This window comes from Haliotis rufescens, unplaced genomic scaffold (assembly GCF_023055435.1).
Source record: "Haliotis rufescens isolate VD_foot unplaced genomic scaffold, xgHalRufe1.0.p SCAF_46, whole genome shotgun sequence".
Classification (NCBI taxonomy): Eukaryota; Metazoa; Mollusca; class Gastropoda; order Lepetellida; family Haliotidae; genus Haliotis; species Haliotis rufescens.
Genome location: NW_025964179.1, coordinates 2118190 through 2138956, shown reverse-complemented (window position 1 = coordinate 2138956; position 20767 = coordinate 2118190). Strand labels below are relative to the sequence as shown.

General features: G+C 40.7%; 1 protein-coding gene across 1 annotated transcript; it reads left to right on the top strand.

The window, feature by feature from the left end:
• Positions 1 to 508: 508 nt before the first annotated feature.
• LOC124141647 lies at positions 509 to 17100 on the top strand. The gene is made up of 2 exons (XM_048383216.1): positions 509 to 753; positions 16352 to 17100. The coding sequence occupies exons 1-2, from the start codon at positions 579 to 581 to the stop codon at positions 17098 to 17100; spliced, it is 924 nt and encodes a 307-aa protein (XP_048239173.1). The 5' UTR covers positions 509 to 578.
• The last annotated feature ends 3667 nt before the right edge of the window (positions 17101 to 20767 follow it).

Here is a 20767-nt window from a genome sequence, read left to right as displayed (position 1 = left end):
AATACAGCCCTTGTGGCACTCTGGATGATGCAGAAAGCTGCAGTGTTGGGGAATCTTCATGTTCTCTGCAAAGTTCTGGGTGGGTTTTACTAGGCAGCGCTTCCTGGGAGAAGTCCCATTCGCTGTCTGGGCTGTGTGTAGAGGGGACAAGGGCCCTGAGCTGATGATGAGCCTAACCAGCCTGACTGTGCCAGGATCACCCAAACCCTCTTTGCTGCATTTTATATTTTAATCTCTAAATAAAACTAACGATTTGTTTCTGAACAAAGAAGAAAACGAATGTAGTGTTTGTACAGCATATTAATCCATGCTTATTGAACTTCTTGCTAACCATCCCCGACATTCAAATAATGCGTCATGACCTTTGAAAACCATGAGATACGTTACACGTACACTCTCACACCACTAGCTGGTCATATCAGTGAACCCTGAGTCCGATGGCCTTATTATAAAAGTAGATAACACGACCCTGTGACACTCAGACTTGACCCGTACGGACTCATTGCGTCCCGATCGCCCTCAGTTGTAAAGAACTCACTGTGGTCTCTGTTCCCTCCCGATCTCCCTTCAACACTGACATGGCTGTTGTTCCAAAGTACACTGTGAGAAAGGCAACTCGAGCTGATATAGGAGCAATTAAAACCTTGACTGATGCTGAAGAGTGGGAAATTCCAATTGGCTCAATGTATTGCGTGTTTGATATGGATTCAAGGGCTTGGGTTGTTGCAGAATCGGAAACTGGCGAAATAATCGGTAAGTGACAAATTCCAACTGACTTCAGTGATCTGTGTAAAGATGCACACAACTCGTATAGGGGATGAGAAGTAAGTCGGCGGTCAAGGTCATGATTGCTAGGGTAAGCATGAGTCGATTGTGTATTCGGGTGCTGATTTAACTGATTAAAATACGTTTCTAAGATGAAATACCGCCCAAAACAAATGATTACTATTTATTCGAACAGCACAATGTATGCATCATTTGTGAACAATTATCAACTCTTCATTTCACTCCCACTTTCATTACACTTGAGTCTTGAAGGACAATTCTCAACATCACAACACATACACTCTTCAAAAAAAAAATGCACAGGTAGATTTTTAGTACGTTAATTGTACCTAATAAAGTCGATATATTTAAATTGATATCATAGATACAAATATGAAATTTGGAGCTGGATAGTCACATGCCGTGGTACACAGGCATTGAAAATTGTTCATTGTCATGTCAAATAAGGCCACCTGGGCAACAATCAAGGCTCCTCAGCACTGACTGGATAAGTGCGCGAATTCTGCTTGTGACGCGTTGGCCAGTTGTGGGAGTGTCTGCAGTGTGTTCTTACGTTGACGTACACGTCGATCGAGTTCATCACAGGTGTTCGATTGGGTTGAGATCTGGAGATCTCGACGGCCAGGGCAAGGCGTTGATGTTGGCATTATGAGGTAGTCTACCATGACACCAGCTGTGTGCGGTGGAGCGTTGTCCTGTTGAAACAGCTCCCTCTGGCGGTCAATGATTGGAAGAAGGTGAGGTTGATTCATGTAGCGACTTGCTGTCAAATTTCCCTGAACCACCCCACACCCACACCATGACACTACCGCCAACGAAATTGCCGAATTCACGTACACAATGTAGGGCAAAACGCTCATCTCAACGACGATGAACACGTTGTCTTCCATCTCACCGCTGAAGAAGAAATTGTGATTCATCGCTAAACCACACTCGTCTCCAGTTTCCCAAATTCCAAGCCTGTAAGGAATGGCCCTAACGCAAGCGTCGCTGTCGATGGATCTGTTGCAAAACAGGGGTGATAACTGGTCTTTGGGGTCGAATTCCAGCCTCGCTAAGATGGTTCCTGACAGTCTGGTCTGATATCCTCCTTAAACCAGGGATATTGTCCTGCAGTCTCCGCAGCTGTGGCATTGTGGGGATGTAGGTGTAACAGTCGATGTAGCGATCCTGTGCAGGGGTGGTAACCTTTGGTCAGCTGTTCTCAGACGGTCTGAAGTGGAATTGAACTTTGTGTATCGGTCACAAAGGCGGCAAATGGTGCTGTGGTGGACGTTGAAGTGGCGTGTAACAGAAGACTGTGATTCCCTGCTTTGGATACGTCCTATGGCGATGTTCCGTTAGGCATTCTCGAACTTGAAAAATATTGACAATTGAATGACAAATTATTGGCTTATGCTTGCCTTTTTATAGCCAATCCCACGAGTTAGGAATGTCATAACTTCCACGAGTATTTTGGTTTACTGTTTTCGTCCATGACATTTTTGAACAAGTGTGAAAACAATTACATTTAAGACATTGCAAATCGACAATGGCTGCGTTTTCACGCACCGTTTGTCGAATATCAGGATACCATCATTTTCGAATAACATATATCCAATTATATACCGGATTTTTTGTGTAGTCAGGTTCAATGAACTTCATTCTACGTGTGCGGTTTTTTTTAAGGGCTGAGAATGAAGGTTCAACTTCCCTCCTTTACTTATATACGCCAGGTTACGCCAGGTTACCTCCCTTTGTTGTGCTTTCCGAGGTTAGGAGAAGATAATTTCGTTCTAATTCGTCCCTCAAACGAAAGAAATTATATGACTCTTGTTTGGTCCAATTGTTAAAGATATGTCATCTGCAGGAATCAGCCGGAAGCGTTGCCTTTGCCAAAGTCTCCCACGATGTAGCATGGGTAGCTGTGCAAACACACGTACAACAAGCGCAGCAATATCACCGTTCACTGCACGGAAATGTTCTGGTTTTCATTTTTGGAAATTTGACATAGTGATATAGGCATGTCAATTCCACTTAGATTCAATTTAGACTCATGTGGTGGGTTTTTATTTTCTCTTTTTGTATGTTTGCAGAGCAGCAAGTGTTGACCAGATAAAACATTTTTAGCTGTGCTTTGCACATTCAGAACAGCCTGTTTTTATCGTCAATGTATTTGGGGAGAGGGATAAAATTGCTGCCAATCAAAGGAACATTTGGCTTTGGCAACAGGTGCAACCATATCTGGTCGGCCGTATATGTGTGAGGATGATTCCGGTTCCCGCACCTAAATGTAATACATAATATTCAACACGATCGAATGCTGCTAATCAGGACGTAGACCGCCTTCTAACTAGTTATCATATAGGGGCAGGGGCGGTCGGGTAGCCTAGTGGTTAAAGCGTTCGCTCGTCACGCCGAAGATCCGGGTTCGATTCCCGACATGGGTACAATGTGTGAAGCCCAATTCTGGTGTCCCCTGCCGTGATATTGCTAGAATATTGCTAAAAGCGGGGTAAAACCATACTCACTCACTCACTCACTCACTCACTCATATAGGGGCAGGTTCATGGCTATGAATACGACGTACTTGCAAAATATAACACAGGCTAATACTGCTTCACTTCTAGGAAATATTTGGTCATGACCGCAACGCTTGTTAGTGAGCTCATCGCGGAAGAAAAACACAAATCTCAATAAAGTTGTATAGATCATCAGGTTTACACAAGGAAGCGTCGGAATAATGAGGCGATTAGATATGTCAAAAGAATGCAGATTATTTATGTGAGATGAAAAACTAAAGTGGATAACTAGATATACGTGTTGAAGGGTGGTTCTTAACATTTGTTGTATAGGCTATGTCTCTAAGTTAAAAATTAATTGTGTATGATGATAGTGCACCTTTACAAGGTGTGTATATTTGTCATACGTATATTAACTTGCTTCTGTGTAATCGAAGTAGGTTACCTGTTTTCATGGACAATGTTTTGAGCATTATTCGCTGTTATGAGACTTTGGTTCCTTTATCACATGGATTCATCTGCTGTATATCTTATACTTGGCTCATTTAATTATGAGAAGGTTTGTTAGGATTATGTTGATTATTCCCCCAATGTTTATACATATATCTATATTATGTTCTTTCATCAGGTTGCCGAGTCTTGGCGTATTTTAACGAGGAGACAGCAGAAGGTGGCCTGTATATCGTAAGGAGGGACCTCAGAGGCAAAGGAATCGGACGGGACGTGAACCGTGTTGGTCTCACTGCAGTCGGGGAGGCCAACATCACCCTCTCCGCGATCTCGGTCAGCCTTTACGACACCCATGGCTTCACTTTCTACTATGACGTATACCAAAAACGTGGGCCAGCAGGAGCCATACTGGGGGCAATTCCTGATGCAGAAGTGAGTCCAGATATCAGTATTGTCCCCTTCGAAGGCTCCATGTTTACTGAGTTGAAGGTATACGACGACAAAGTATGTGAAAGCGAGAGGGATTACTTCCTCCAAAACTGGATCATCAGCCATGCAAAACATATTCTTATTGCTCGATCACATACCGGGGTTGTCGTAGGATATGGATGTTTAGGTGCCACAGAATATTGCAATGAGATTGCGCCTTTATATGCTGATAGTGACATCATCGCGTGGGCACTCTTGAAAAGACTCTTGCAACACCTAAATCCAAAGGACAGCGTTCATATCTTTATCACATCAGAAAACAAAGCAATGATGGGGATTATAGGCAAACTTTTTTTAAAAGATGTGAATTTGATCCATAAAATGTACACTAAAAAGAGAGTACCCCAAACCCTTGAGCGGGTGTATTCCCTGTCAGCCCTACCATTTTCCACTGTCTGATGCATTTTCATACACAACTACATCTACGTACCTGGACATTCTTGGTAGCTGCAATACTTATATTGTTCAAACATCATCAGGTTAACGCGTGAAACCGTGGGATGACAGAGGCAATTACACATTTCAAACATACAGGAAACAACAACAATCTGGTGTAATCTGTCCTAAAGATTGTTCTTTAGCACTTTTGAATTGTGTCTTACTTCTGAAATATGTTATGGCAACTATAGTTGTACTGTCCTTGTTGACAGGAATTTAGAAATGATTATATTGTTCTCATTGCGATGTGGCGGCAATATTGCCGATGCGATGTAACATTTTAACTCACTAACTTAACACAAACAATAAACTAACCAATAATATCAAATGTACACTGTTGTGTTGTTTTTGAAAAAGGTTGTCCAATGTATGTTGTTTTAACAAGGTAACAACATACGACTACACAGAATATCTTCTATCAACACAAATAAAGTCGCATCAAGCTTCAAAGGATTTCAAGAATGTGCCTCATTTCGGAAATGAACCTTTTTAACCCTTAATTTGTATAATTTCCTTTTCTTGAATTCAGAGCATCTCATCATTATCTACTCGTTAAGACTTATAGATGGACCAATAGCCCCAGATATAGAAGTTAATGTAAACGTTACAGCGTTCCCTGCATACAAAATGAATTCCAATAACATTTCCACTGTGAAACTTTCATAGAACAAGATAGCCAATATCGTTAAAAATGTGTCTAATGTTCAAACATTTCGAATGTGAAACGCATCTTATGTTCTCTTAACTGTAAAATTTTAAATCAACTTAGTGGGTTCTTTAAGGGACAAATATAAAGTTAGAGAGTTCGTCATATACACACTCTGTCCGGTCAACTTGGCTGTTCATCATCTTTACTTCCTCCTTTTGGAGATTGTTTGATTAAGAGTGCTACATATTTTGACACCAGTAAGACATGTACAATAACGTAAGACAACTTGTATGTTTATGAACATGCTTAAATATACCCAAAATCCATGTTAAACATGTAACTTAATTATCTCTGCATATTGTAATCTTTATTCAATTAGAGGAAATAAAGATTAGCTATGTATCTATCTATGGCGTGGTACTCACACATGCCAATGTCAATTCAATGTCAAGGGATCATTAATCAGTTGCATATTATCTGTAAATGTAAATTTCAAAGATGAATTAAAAGAATGATATAAAAAATCAGTTTTTAAACAATATTTTACAAACCTTTTAAGAACTAATAGAAAACATACTAGCTATATTGACTGGAAGACTCTTCACTTCTTTTGTTGTAAATACTGGACCATCCTTTTGTTAAAGGAATAATGTTACTGATTCATGATGCTCCAGAAAGTCTTGGAGACATTTATCTACTCAATCTGTATGTTTGAAGGGAATCATATAGCGTGTACGTTTATACCTTCTACCTGCCGAATCCGGCTGGGGTCCATGCAGGTAGCAAAAGTACTGCAAGTCCCCATGCACCCTAGCATGGTGATCTACCTTCAGCTGCTGTTGAACTATAGCCCTTTTTTATATTGTACCGTAATTTATAGTGATATCTTTTTATAGTTGTATGCTAGTTTTACATATACATCTGTGATATTCTAGTAATTTTACTGTCCTTCACCGACAGGTTCTTATTTGGTTTGAATATATGGATAAATACTGTCACGATATGGCTGAAATATGGCCGATGTGACGTAAAGCATAAACTCAGACCAGAAGGCCCGTAGTTCGAAACCCATCAGGGGACTACACATGGTGTGTTATAAGGGTAACGGTATTTTACAGGAAATTATCATTTGCAGAAGCCCCAGTTCTTCCATTAAGTGCCCGACGAAGGAGCCGTTATTATAGGTAATAACGATGGAATTTGTTATCAAATAAAAAGAAACAACATCGGTTTTAAAACATGTACTGCAATCAAAACGAATGTCACTGACCCACTTTTACAAACATGCCGTCACTAATCAACATGAAGTTACCTAACAACAAGCGTAATAATGGCCCGTCGTCAAGCAATATGAGGGCATTATCAAGTTACAATGGCCCGCTGATAACATGCGGGCGGTTTAATGATAATTTCATGAAGGAAGGGAAGCAGGATCTATTATCCAATATGGGATATGGTAATTAGTTTGAGTGAAACACATTGATACTTTTAGACAAAGACAATTATGCAAATAATACTAGAGTCCCAACGACAATGACGAAAACACACGAATAATCACAGTAAATGAAAATATATAATAAAGATACAGTACATAATCACACAAGATAATGAATGTATACTATCGACAAAAAATAAGGGTACTAATGATTTGAATCAAGGTGTCGTTGAGGTGTATATTTACAAAGCGGTGGCGTTGTATCTGAACACAAAATCACATAATACATGTACAGCACGTGATGCACATGCACACAGAAGTCAAAGTTATCGCCGAAGGGGGAACTCACAATCAAGAGGCTATGCCAGAACCTCCACCTGCCAACGTGGTCAATTTAAGGAAACCCTCTTTAGGCCGAATGGCGGACAACACCAAGGGCAACCTCACGCTAGTAAATCAACAGTTGGCCACCGAGGCGTCATGTAACATGATCGACACACCAGATACTGATCTACACGACCGAAATAAATTATCATTACACCTTTGCTATCATTTCATCAGTTTCCATGTTTTTTGCCGGTAGCGTACCGGATTTTAAATGACATTGCAAATATATATCACTCCCATTCACAAACGTTCATGTGTCACTTGTCCTGATCGAATATGATGACAATATCCTCGGTTACATAAAATAAAGTTTGCTAAATGCTGATGTGAGAGGCGGCAACATGAAAGGTGATGTCTGTAGAAACTTCACTGTCGAATCACAGAGAATTTATTTTGATGGTACAGCGACGAAGGACGTTAAAGTCATACACTCCAAGAGTGTGTTCGAATCAGTGTGTGAACTGTCAAGAGATGTACATATTCTGTGGGGCGGTGGAGTAGCCTAGCGGCTTGACACACCAAAGGTTGGATACCGCACAGGAGTATAATGTGTGAAGCCATTTTATGGTGTCCCCTGACGTGATATTGCTGAAATATTGCAAAAACTGGGTAAAATCATGTTCACTCACTCACAAATTATGTATGCCGATAAGATGCCAGATGTGGGCCACCTGTGGTTTTTGGTGTGCTGACTGCTTGAATAGGTCGTGGGATGTTGAGCAATGGCGTTTATTGGTCTGTGCACATGACCAACAGCGTGGATCAGCAGACAGTGAAAGAATATCTCTACCGCTTATGAGTGAGTGAGTGAGTATGGTTTTACGCTGCTTTTAGCAATATTCCAGCAATATCACGGCTTCACGCATTGTACCCATTGTACCCATGTCGAGAATCGAACCCGGATCTTCGGCGTGACGAGCGAACGCTTTAACCACTAGGCTACCCGACCGCCCCCTACCGCTTATGGATTTGTGTACATACATCCTCAACCATGACCAGCAAGTAGATAGAGTATTGATGTATGACATTGACACGTTCAGGTAATGCCATACATGTAGTACGACAGTAGACTAATCTCTTTGTGGCATCATCTCTGTGAAAGCTAGGAACGATGTTATTCACACAATGAATGTCATTGTGTGATGCGGCCATGAGCATAAGGACGGCACGACAGTTGTGGCATGCCGATTCCTAACACCTGTAGGTAAAGAGGAGACACCCGTAATAACATTGAGAACTGCCCACCACTTCATATGGAAAATAAATAACCATTCACTTAATCTGCAATGGTGTAAAAGGGAAATAACAACAGACAGTATATGCGTGTTGTTATGATACAGGAAACGTTAACTACAACAATAAAAGTTCCTGTGACACAAGTAAAGTTTGGTTTTCAATATTGTAGTACATGTATTTAATCAAGTCACAAAAACGCAACTGCTACAAAAAAGCATGCATTCCATGCAAAAGTTGACTTAATGCCGCATGCATTTCACTACCCAAGAATGGGTATAAAAACATGTGAGTTAACGGGATTCCATATGCATTGTTTAGCATCGTGCTGACAACAACCACTCAGAAAAACAACAAAATTAGGCAATTATTCAACATTATGAAATGCCACGCCTGTCCGAAAATGAGCGTCAGCATCCCTGCAGAGTCCTTCGCTTGGATAAAGTCGGCATGAAGTGTGAAACAGGAGGTTTAGCTGCTCAGGGCCAGTCACTTCCCACTCGAAACCATCAATGTGTGATTTTGCATCAAAATGTAAATATGAAATGTAGATTATGTAATGAATTTAATGAGGCTGTCCAACACATTGTCAGTGGATGCCCAGCTTTGGCTCAAACACAGTATCTTAAGCGACATGATGGAGTGGCTCGATCATTTAATTACCGTCTTCACAATGCTTGTGGTTTTGACACAGAGGTCTATCAATGGTACGACCCGTATACAGCCTCAGACGTATCCAGGCCAACAAACCTGATCTTGTCTGATTGAAATTTCTGTCACTTTTGACACTAATGTGATTGACAAGATTGAGGAAAAACATGGCAAATATGCGCAGCTCGCTTTCAAAATGTCACGCTTGCATCCCAAGTACCAAGTTGTCCAACTCTCCATTGTTCTCGGTGCCTTAGATTTGGTACCTCTCACTCTGTTGACTGACATTGTGAAAGTACCCGGGTTTGATACCAGGAATACAGCCCTTGTAGCACTCTGGATAATGCAGAAAGCTGCAGTGTTGGGGAATCGTCATATTCTCTGCAAAGTTCTGGGTGTGTTTTACAAGGCAGCGCTTCCTGGGAGAAGTCCCATTCGCTGTCTGGGCTGTGTGTAGAGGGGACAATGGCCCTGAGCTGATTGGGTTGAGATCTGGAGAAGAAATCGTGATTCATCGCTAAACCACACTCGTCTCCAGTTTCTCAAATTCCAAGGCTGTAAGGTATGGCCCTAACGCAAGCGTCGCTGTCGATGGATCTGTTGCAAAACAGGGGCGATAACTGGTCTTCGGGGGCGAATTCCAGCCTCGCTAAGATGGTTCCTGACAGTCTGGTCTGATATCCTCCTCAAACCAGGGATATTGTCCTGGAATCTCCGCAGCTGTGGCATTAATATTGTGATGATGTAGGTAGAACGAATGTAGCGATCCTGTGCAGGAGTGGTAACTCTTGGTCAGCCGCTTCTCAGATGGTCTGAAGTGGAATTGAACTGTGTGTATCGGTCACGGCAAATAGTGCTGTGGTGGACGTTGAAGTGGCGTGCAACAGAAGACTGTTATTCCCTGCTTTGGATACGTCCTATGGCGATGTTCCGATCGGCAGCGCTGAGTGTCGGCATTTTCGAACTTGAAAAATGTTGACAATTGAATGACAAATTATTGGCTTATGCTTGCCTTTTTGTAGCCACTACCACGAGTTACGAATTATATAACTTCCACGTGTATTTGGGTTTACTGTTATCGTCCATGACATTTTGGAACAAGTGTGAAAACAATTCCGTTTAAGACATTGCAAATCGACAATGGCTGCGTTTTGACGCACCGTTTGTCGAATATCAGGATACCATCATTTTCGAATAACATATATCCAATTATATACCGGATTCTTTGTGTAGTCAGGTTCAATGAACTTCATTCTACGTGTGCGGTGTTTTTTTAAGAGTGTATATTTCAAGAAAAATAGTTTTCTATTGCAATTTATCATCAAAAACTGGATCCCACAGGAGATATCACTGAATGAAATTGCATCACAATGCTTTGCTGACCATTGTGACGTCATTGTTACCATGACGTCACAATCAAATGACATCACTAATGGTTCTGCTACTGAAGTTGTTAGCAGTACATTTTACACTTCTTAAGAAACTGCTTTTTAAATTTACTGTCTACAATATGAAAAAGTTGGAAGAATGATGTTGGATATTATTTGGACGTGTTCTAGCAACACCCATCATACTTGCACAATGCATTACAGCTTCATGCTGCTTTCACGCACTTGCACTTTTCCCGACAACCCTTTATGCAGCCACATTGCAGTAGTTCTCTGGTATGTGGGAGCCTGTTTCATATGACTTCCCATGTTGCTCGATCGGTTCTTGTCCAACCCCATCCTTCTGGTCGTGTCATGTAACCTCTGGTCTAAGAGCCTGGCACCAACAATAACCAGCCGGTTAGGCTGCTCTTCTCACATGCTGTAGGAGGGCAGATTGTGTGGGCGGAATGTTATCCATATCACTTTCTTTGTGTGCAAAGATACTCTTGCTTCCTTCACATTACTCACGCTTGTGATATATCAGAACATAGAATTTCTCCAGTGTGGTCATAGACGTTTCGACACCTGTCAATTGTGACTGGTTCATTAGTGGAGCAAACTCTGCAGTGACCTTTTAGTACATATTCCAGGTATTCCACACTGTTTTCCTTCCCCTACCAGCGATACAGGCGACAGTATCGCATCCTGTCAAGGCATTGAGCATGGGCATTCCCCCCTTTGACACAACAAAATACACAACTACAACCTATTGAGATACTATACGATGCACTGACTGAGGAAACAAAGAATGGGAAATTCGAAGCCCTGAAGAAAGAGAAACTTTCATTCTATTTTCAATGCTGTGCTTAACATAGGCATCTTTGGCACTTTTAACGCTCCTCCAGCGACCATGTCGTTTAAACAGTCAATCAGGGATGCCTCTGTTGGCTGCCACTGTGGCTCCACCTGACCTCAAACTATGCAGACCATAGCATTTTATATCAGGCACATAAGGCTTAAAGGCTTCAATAAATAATTCCCTCAACCGAGTATAAGACATCAGTTTGTTTTTGGCTCTAAATATATAGCCATCACCGGTCTTGAACAGAATTCTGAAAAGATATGTTTCAGAATTAGTTTCTTCCTTTAATCCCGATTTTTCCAAGAAACATTCCATACGCTTCGCAGGACACATCTACCAATAATTAACCAAGCTCCATCTCTGTATACCTCGGTCTTGGACCTTTCTATAAATACAGTCATAAAAGAATAAAAAACAAACAAATCACCATGCTAAATATCAAGCAATCCAGCAGACGGCATCAACCCTACGTATGCAAGCAAACACATAGACACAGTTCTCAAATTATATACATTTTGTTTTTGCATTTTGCAATCAAACATTCTTTCAAGTACTTCAACCGTAATAGGCGCTTTCTTCTTAACGGGTTTAACCAACTTCCTCTAACAAATTTATCACCAATGTGTTGTCCGTGGGAGTGGGTAAATCAACAATTACATGAAAGAGTCGAATACTATAAAACGCTGACTGCACGGGCGAGAAAGAACCCGACCGTTGTATGACTGACAGCAAATAAAGCGCACAATGTAAGGAAGATAACGATAATCCTACAGGCATACCGTTAGACACAGCCCGCTTTCTCCAAGCACAGAAACCATACTTGTGCTTTCTGCAGGTGGAAGTAGCTCTGGCATGATTAAACAGTCTCGGTATTGCTTTGGCTAATTCCGTCACACTCGGCGGTAGATCTGCTATCTCGTCACCAAAACACATGATCAAAAACACGTGCTCAAATGTCGTAATGACCTAGATACCAAATAAACAGGTGGCACTATCCAATTGTTGCCTTCAGACCAACTCATGGTAAATGCATCCACTGACATGATCCATGATTCAATATCTGGAATAATACCTAGCAACCTTGTTGTTATAATACGAGGCAAATACATCTATATCATATGGACCCCATATACTATGTAAGTGCTGATTCCCCAATCGTCTATGTCCACAAGCTTGCTAGGATAATCTGATCTCTCATTTTCTGACCGGGGTATCCACTGCATTTCCAATTGAATCTTACCTTGGAGACAAAGATTATAAATGTCCATTGCAATGCTTTGCAGCCCAGATTTCATAGATCCTTTAGCTACGATCAAGTCAACATTTTTATTATCAGAAAACCATTTGATTCTGTGTGACTTCAGCAAAGGGAGAAAACTCTGCAGAACCATATACACTGCTTTAATTCCCTGTGTGCAGAACTCCACCGACCACTGCCCACCAGACTGTTCCTCACCAAACTGTACACAATACCCTCTGTAGCCGACACTACTGGCATCACTGTATACCAATCTTGTTACTATGGACTGATCACACTATGTTCTCTCTGATTATTTATTTATCTCATGTAACCAAAACTAGAGTTGATGTTTGCTGTACTGTGTTTAAACAACAAACATGAACTCATTCCATTATGTTATACTCACCGTTTGCATAGACAACGCCCTGGTCATGAGCTGAGCGACAGATCCTACAACCAAACTCATGCTTATCACCTGCCCCACGACTGAAGCCACTTTTCTAACCGGGACAAACCAGCTGCCTTTCAATAACGGGATAATACTCTGATGTAACTTATCCACCTTCCTACGAGGAGACCCGTCAAGATCCGGGTTAGAATAGGTCTTCAGCAACCAATGCTTGCCGTAAAAGGCGACTATGCTTGTCGTAAAAGGCGAATAACGGGATCGGTGTTCAGGCTCGCTGACTTGGTTGATGCATGTCATCCATCCCAATTGCGTGGATCGATGTTTATGATGTAAATCACTGGATTGTCTGGTCCAGACGCGATTATTTACAGACCGCCGTCATATAGCTGGAATATTGCTGAGTGCGGCGTAAAACAACAAATCAAATCCTACGAGGAATTGATAATTTCATACACCTCGTGTCAATTGTAAAAAATACCATCATCAAGAAAAGTAACAATTCTATAGCCTTTGTAACGCCAATACTATACCAACTGACAGGTCACCTTGGTGAAAGCATAAGGCGCCGATGTAAGCCCGAATGGCAAAACAAGAAACTTGTAATATGTTTTTTCTTGACCAGTACCCGATGAGAAACCTTAGTATTGGATATGAAGAGGAAATATGTCAATATGGTGATAAGCCGAGTCAATATCAAACTTTACAAGCCAATCATTTTTGTTCATGTACATCATGGCTGTTCTCCAATCTTCATATTTCACCGATTGTTTCCAGACATGCTTGTTGACCCATGACAAGTCTAAAATCAGTCTCTTCTTACCTGAAGATTTGATTGACACCGACAAAGGATTATAGCACACTGCACCTTTAAACCCTTTAAGAGTAATTGAGACACAGCCTCTGCTACAAAATATTGGTGCAATCTAGCAGACTTGTTGTTGCCTAAGACCGTATTGGGTGGTGTTGAATAAAACGGAATTTTGTATCCATTTTCTATGATATCAGTGACGTAGTCTCAACTTCCGATTCGACATCAAAAAGCAATGTTTTGTTTAAGCCTATCCTTCACAATGATTTCTGCATGACCCTGTTCATATTCAAAATAATCATCAACCAGTTACATATGATTATCACTATGACCTACGTCATACTTAACTTGTGAGTCAGTTTCTTTATTAATGGGCACATCTCGTGCAACATAATTTTTTAAAGCCTCCCATCCACCCTCCGACGTATCGGCAATCTTAATAAGCTTCTTTCTCTGCTCAATCCGAGTTTTTTCCGCTCAACAAGCCCCGCCTCGTAGTCGTATTTCATAAATTCTAACGCAAACTTAAACTTATCTAAATTGTCCAAAAGTCTCAGAATTGAATGAGTGTTGTATTCTACAACCTTCTCGTTTCCACACAAATTCTTTTATCAGCTTTCAACTTGGATATCTCTTCGGTCGTTTTCTCAAATTCTTCACTAAAATCAAGTTAACTATCTTCAACTGATTGCGCTATTTCGGCTTTAGATCTTTCCAAATGACGAAGAATCTCGTCTAACTTCTCCGATATGGGCTTGTCAGCGTCCATGTTTAATATAACCAGCCCCAACTGCGCCGCACCTGAGAATGAAGGTTCAACTTCCCGCCTTTACTTATATACGCCTTACGAAACCAGGTTACCTCCCTTTGTTGTGCTTTCCGACGTTAGGAGAAAATAATTTCGTTCTAATTCGTCCCTCAAACGAAAGAAATTATATGACTTGTCTGGTCCAATTGTTAAAGATATGTCATCTGCAGGAATCAGCCGGAAGCGTTGCCCTTGTCAAAGTCTCCCACGATGTAGCATGGGTAGCTGTGCAAACACACGTACAACAAGCGCAGCAATTTCACCGTCCACTGCTCGGAAATGTTCTGGTTTTCATTTTTGGAAATTTGACATAGTGAAATAGGCATGTCAATTCCACAAAGATTCAATTTAGACTCATGTGGTTGGTATTTTTTTTCTCTTTTTGTATGTTTGCGGAGCAGCAAGTGTTGACCAGATACAACATTTTTAGCTGTGCTTTACACATTCAGAACAGCCTGTTTTTATCGTCAATGTATTTGGGGAGAGAGATGAAATTGCTGCCAATCAAAGGAACATATTCAGCAGTTACTCCTAAGTGCACAACGCGATCAATGGTCAAGCCACTTGCCTCAACTTGAAATTATTGTGCGGATGTAAATAATTTCTGAAACGCTGCTACAAGTCGTTTCTGAATTTCGGTTGGTTGATTGTTTTTTTTGTTTAACGCCACACTCAGCAATAGTCCAGCTATATGACGGCTGTCTGTACATAATCGAGTCTGGACCAGACAATCCAGTGATTGACATCATGAGCATCGATCCACGCCTGACCACCCGATCGCGTTAGTCGCCTTTTACGACAAGCATAGTCACCTTTTACGGCAAGCATGGGTTGCTGAAGACCCATTCTACCCCGGAATCTTCACGGGTCTCTTAATTTCGGAAAGTGGTTAGAAAATTTGGCTTTGGCAACAGGAGCAACCATATCTGGTCGGCCGTATATGTGTGAGGATGATTCAGGTTCCCGCACCTAAATGTAATACATAATATTCAACAACAAGATCGAATGCTGCTAATCCGGACGTAGACAGCCTACTAACTAGTCATCACATAGGGGCAGGTTCATGGCTATGAATACGACGTACCTGCAAAATATAACACATCCTAATACTCCTTCACATCCAGGAAATATTTGGTAATGACGGCAACGCCAGTTAGTGAGCTCATCGAGGAAGAAAAACGCAAATCTCAATAAATGTTTGTTCAGATTATAAATGTCACGAGACCTGATGAAATTGTACTCGATTAAACAGTGATACTTCAGATCCAACGTGCAACATATTTGGATAAGTATGTGTTTGGGTAAAACAAAAGACAGAATTATCATGTTTCGAAACCATCCCAGACACAACTTCATCTACGTACCTGGACGTTTTTGGTAGATACCATTATGTATAGATCATCAGGTTTACACCGGGAAGCGTCGGAATAATGAGGCGATTAGATATGTCAAAAGTATGCAGATTATTTATGTGAGATGAACAACTAAGGTGGATAACTAGAGATACGTTTTGAAGGGTGGTTCTAAACATTTGTTGTATAGGCTGTGTCTCTAAGTTGAAAATTAATTGTGTATGATGATAGTGCATTATGGTCCTGATTAGGTTGTGTATATTTGTCATACGTATATTGACTTGCTACTGTGTAGACAATGGACAATGTTTTGAGCATTATTCGCTGTTATGAGACTTTGGCTCCTTTTAATCCATTTATCACTTGGCTTCATCTGCTGTATATCTTATACTTGGCTCATTTAATTATGAGAAGGTTTGTTAGGATTATGTTGATTATTCCCCCAATGTTTATACATATATCTATATTATGTTCTTTCATAAGGTTGCCGAGTCTTGGCGTATTTTAACGAGGAGACAGCAGAAGGTGGCCTGTATATCGTAAGGAGGGACCTCAGAGGCAAAGGAATCGGACGGGACGTGAACCGTGTTGGTCTCACTGCAGTCGGGGAGGCCAACATCACCCTCTCCGCGGGGTCGGTCAGCCTTTACGACACCCATGGCTTCACTTTCTACTATGACGTACTCCAAAAACGTGGGCCAGCGGAAGTCATACTGGGGGCAATTCCTGATGCAGAAGTGAGTCCGGATATCAACATAGTCCCCTTCGAAGGCTCCATGTTTACTGACTTGAAGGCGTACGACGAGAAAGTATGTGAAAGCGAGAGGGATTACTTCCTCAAAAACTTGATCATCAGTCGTGCAAAACATATTCTTATTGCTCGATCACATACCGGGGTTGTCGTAGGATATGGATGTTTAGGTGCCACAGAATATTGCAATGAGATTGCGCCTTTATATGCTGATAGTGACATCATCGCGTGGGCACTGTTGAAAAGACTCTTGCAACACCTAAATCCAAAGGACAGCGTTCATATCTTTATCACATCAGAAAACAAGGCAATGATGGGGATTATAGGCAAACTTCCTCTCGCAAATGTGGTTACGCTTCATAAAATGTACACTAAAAAGCGAGTACCCGAAACCTTTGAGCGGTTGTATTCCTTATCTGCGCTTCATTATCCGTCATATGATGCAAAGTGCCCCTTAAGCATGAAATTAATGGTTTGCTGAAGACCTATTCTAGCTCGGATCTTCACGGGTCTGCAATAAACAACAACAATTTAGTGTGTGAAAAATTGAAATGATATCTTTGCATTATATTTCATTATATAACCAATTACAAGTACGTTGCAATGAGATTGCGCCTTTATATGCTGATAGTGACATTATTGCGTGGGCACTGTTGAAAAGACTCTTGCAACACCTAAATCCAAAGGACAGCGTTCATATCTTTATCACATCAGAAAACAAGGCAATGATGGGGATTATAGGCAAACTTCCTCTCGCAAATGTGGTTACGCTTCATAAAATGTACACTAAAAAGCGAGTACCCGAAACCCTTGAGCGGTTGTATTCCTTATCTGCGCTTCATTATCCGTCATATGATGCAAAGTGCCCCTTAAGCATGAAATTAATGGTTTGCTGAAGACCTATTCTAGCTCGGATCTTCACGGGTCTGCAATAAACAACAACAATTTAGTGTGTGAAAAATTGAAATGATATCTTTGCATTATATTTCATTATATAACCAATTACAAGTACGTTGCAATGAGATTGCGCCTTTATATGCTGATAGTGACATTATTGCGTGGGCACTGTTGAAAAGACTCTTGCAACACCTAAATCCAAAGGACAGCGTTAATATCTTTATCACATCAGAAAATAAAGCAATGAACGGGATTATAGACAAACTTTTTTTAAAGATGTGCATTTGGTCCATAAAATGTACACTAAAAAGAGAGTACCCCAAACCCTTGAGCGGGTGTATTCCCTGTCAGCCCTACCATTTTCCACAGTCTGATGCATTTTCATACACAACTACATCTACGTACCTGGGCGTTCTTGGTAGCTGCACGCCGTAATATTGCTGGAATATTGCTAAAAGCGGCGTTCTCCTTATCCCCTACATACTTAATCAAGACACAACACCATTAACATGGGAATACGCTGTGTGATACACGGCCGATTTATTTGCGTATAGTATAAAACGAAGATATTCATTGAATATACATTGTCAGCAATCTGCTATGAATATTTATATTTTGCTGAAGCCCGACACGTAAAACCAGACATAAAAACTTTTTATAAGAAAACATCTGGAACCGTGCTCCCTCAACGGATGCAGCAGCAAATGCTGGAGGGTATACAGTATACTCATGACATGTATATGCAAGTCCAAACAGAAATACTAACAATTCATGAACATATGTTACAAATGAATTTCATAATTTATTACATACAGTGCAACTCGCATAGTATATGCAGTATTATCAAAAGCAACACTGTAATATAAAGGCCCGCCGGCAAAGCAATATCATTGCATCCAACAATGCACACTTTCAAAATAAAACAATGCTGTATTATAAAGGCTCGCCAGCCAAGCGATATCATTGCATCCAACAATGCACACTTTCACAGTAAAATAATGTTGTTTTATAAAGGCCCGCCGGCCAAGCAATATCATTGCATCCAACAATGCACACTTTCACAATAAAACAACGCTGTATTATAAAGGCCCGCCGGCCAAGCAACATCACTGCATCCAACAATGGACTTTCTCAATGAAGCAACGCTGTAATGTAAAGACTCGCCGCCAGCCAAGCAATGGCATCACTTACAACAGTACACATAACCCTCAAATGTGTATATCATTTCAACGACTATCTGCAACACATGAAATCATTAAATCATAAAATGAAGAACCAAATTTAATATACATGTTCATCAAATAAATATAAGAAACAAGTGTGAGGCCGTGCATGCACAGTGAGCGAGAGAGAACAATTCAAAATTGTACTACCCCTTATATACTCCCTTAATCACACCACCTAGGGGCACATAATCACCTTGATTGACATACCGCTAGGAGAAAATAATTTCTATCTTATTCATTCTTCAAACGAGAGAAATATTATTTCTCCTTATCCCCTACATACTTAATCAAGACACAACACCATTAACATGGGAATACGCTGTGTGATACACGGCCGAGATGTACAAAGAAAGTTATAGGCCTAAGGAAAGTGATACTTTCATTCTGTTATCAATACTATCTTTGATGTAACCATCTTTAGCGTTCTCGCTTCTCCAACGACCATGTCGTTTGAACATACGATCTGGTATACCATTATTTGCAGCTGCAGTAGCACCACCACTGCGTAAGCTATGCAGACCATACTTCTTGATGTTGTCAACAAAGGGAGTTAAAGCATCAATAAATAGTTCCCTTAACCTGGTATAAGACAGTGGAGCACTGTCCTTTCTAAGAACATAGCCTGAACGACATTTGCTTACATTCCTGAATATGTATTGATCACAATCTGGATGAATAGATGCAGCTTGTAAATATCTCTCCACACAGGCTACTGGACACAGCTTGGAATCTGTCCTACTAATAACAAGCCATGCGCCATCCCTGTATATATCCGTCTTTAAATTTTCAATAAAAATGACCATGTGTGACTTATAAAATAAAATATCAGAACGAGATATATAAATTAATTCTGCAGATCTTAAAAATCCGGCGAAAGCTAATAAACACATGGATACTATTCGCAGATCCATTAAAGATGCATTGATCATTTTTTAATCATACAACCGTTCAAGTATATCAACTGTGATTGGCTCCTTTTTAACTACTGGCTTAGACAGTTTGCGCTTTGCTCCTTCCAAAACATTCTTGACAAGGCTATTTTCAGTGGGACTCTCTAGTCCAATGTTACAATGAGCATGCCTTAAACTATAAAATGCTGTTAACACTGGTGATACTGTTTCACTCTGTTGCACAACAGACAACAGATAAATAGCACAATGCAAATGTGAAACGGCCAACTGATCACACATATTATTAGCGTTTGCCCGCCTTTTCCAAGCAACAAATCCATTGCTATATTTTTTATAAGTAGAACCTCCCTTGGATCGTGACAACAAACCTGGTAGCTGTCCAGCTAACTGGCGCACATTCAAAGGGAGTTCATCAAGTTCATCACTATAGGCATTCTGAAGGCTATCTGTAAATACACAGCAAAATATAACCTAAAATCCACATAAAGTGCAATCATATCAAAATGCAAATCGTGTTCACCGAACAAACCACCTTTGATTCTGCTTGCAACAAACGCTTCTTTGGCCCTAGGCAAATATATTTGATCTTTGATTTGCAAAATACGCTCAGAATTCACATATAACAGTGGCCAAAAGCACGCTGAATGCCACTCTGGGACGACCAACGTTCCAACTGCATGACACTCTGCCATGTGTTTGATTTCTCACGGTATCAAACAAATAGGGGGAACAACCCAACATATTGTACCTCTCCAGTTAACAGTGAAACAGTCCACTGCCTGGCATCCAGGATTACTGAAACGAGAGTTAAATTGGACAACTTTTGTGTTATAATATGAAGCCAGCCTATCAACTTGATGAGGTCCCCCAATTTCACATCTATTTCCTGAAAAATATTTTTGGAAATGCCCCAATCATCGTAATCAATTAGCTTGCTAAGATAGTCAGCTTGCATGTTCTCATGGCGAGAAATCCACTGGAGATGGAGCTCAACACTGTACTGTAAACATAGATCAAAGATCTGCAAAGCAAGCGATTGTAAATGGAGCTTCATACTGCCTTTTTCAATAATAGATACCACATTTTGATTGTCAGTAAACCATTTGACTCTCTG

Coding starts and splice junctions, on each gene's coding strand:
- LOC124141647 (XM_048383216.1), top strand. CDS start 579: ATGGCTGTTGTTCCAAAGTACACTGTGAGAAAGGCAACTCGAGCTGAT. Junction 754..16,351: donor GGAAACTGGCGAAATAATCG/GTAAGTGACAAA, acceptor TTCTTTCATAAG/GTTGCCGAGTCTTGGCGTAT.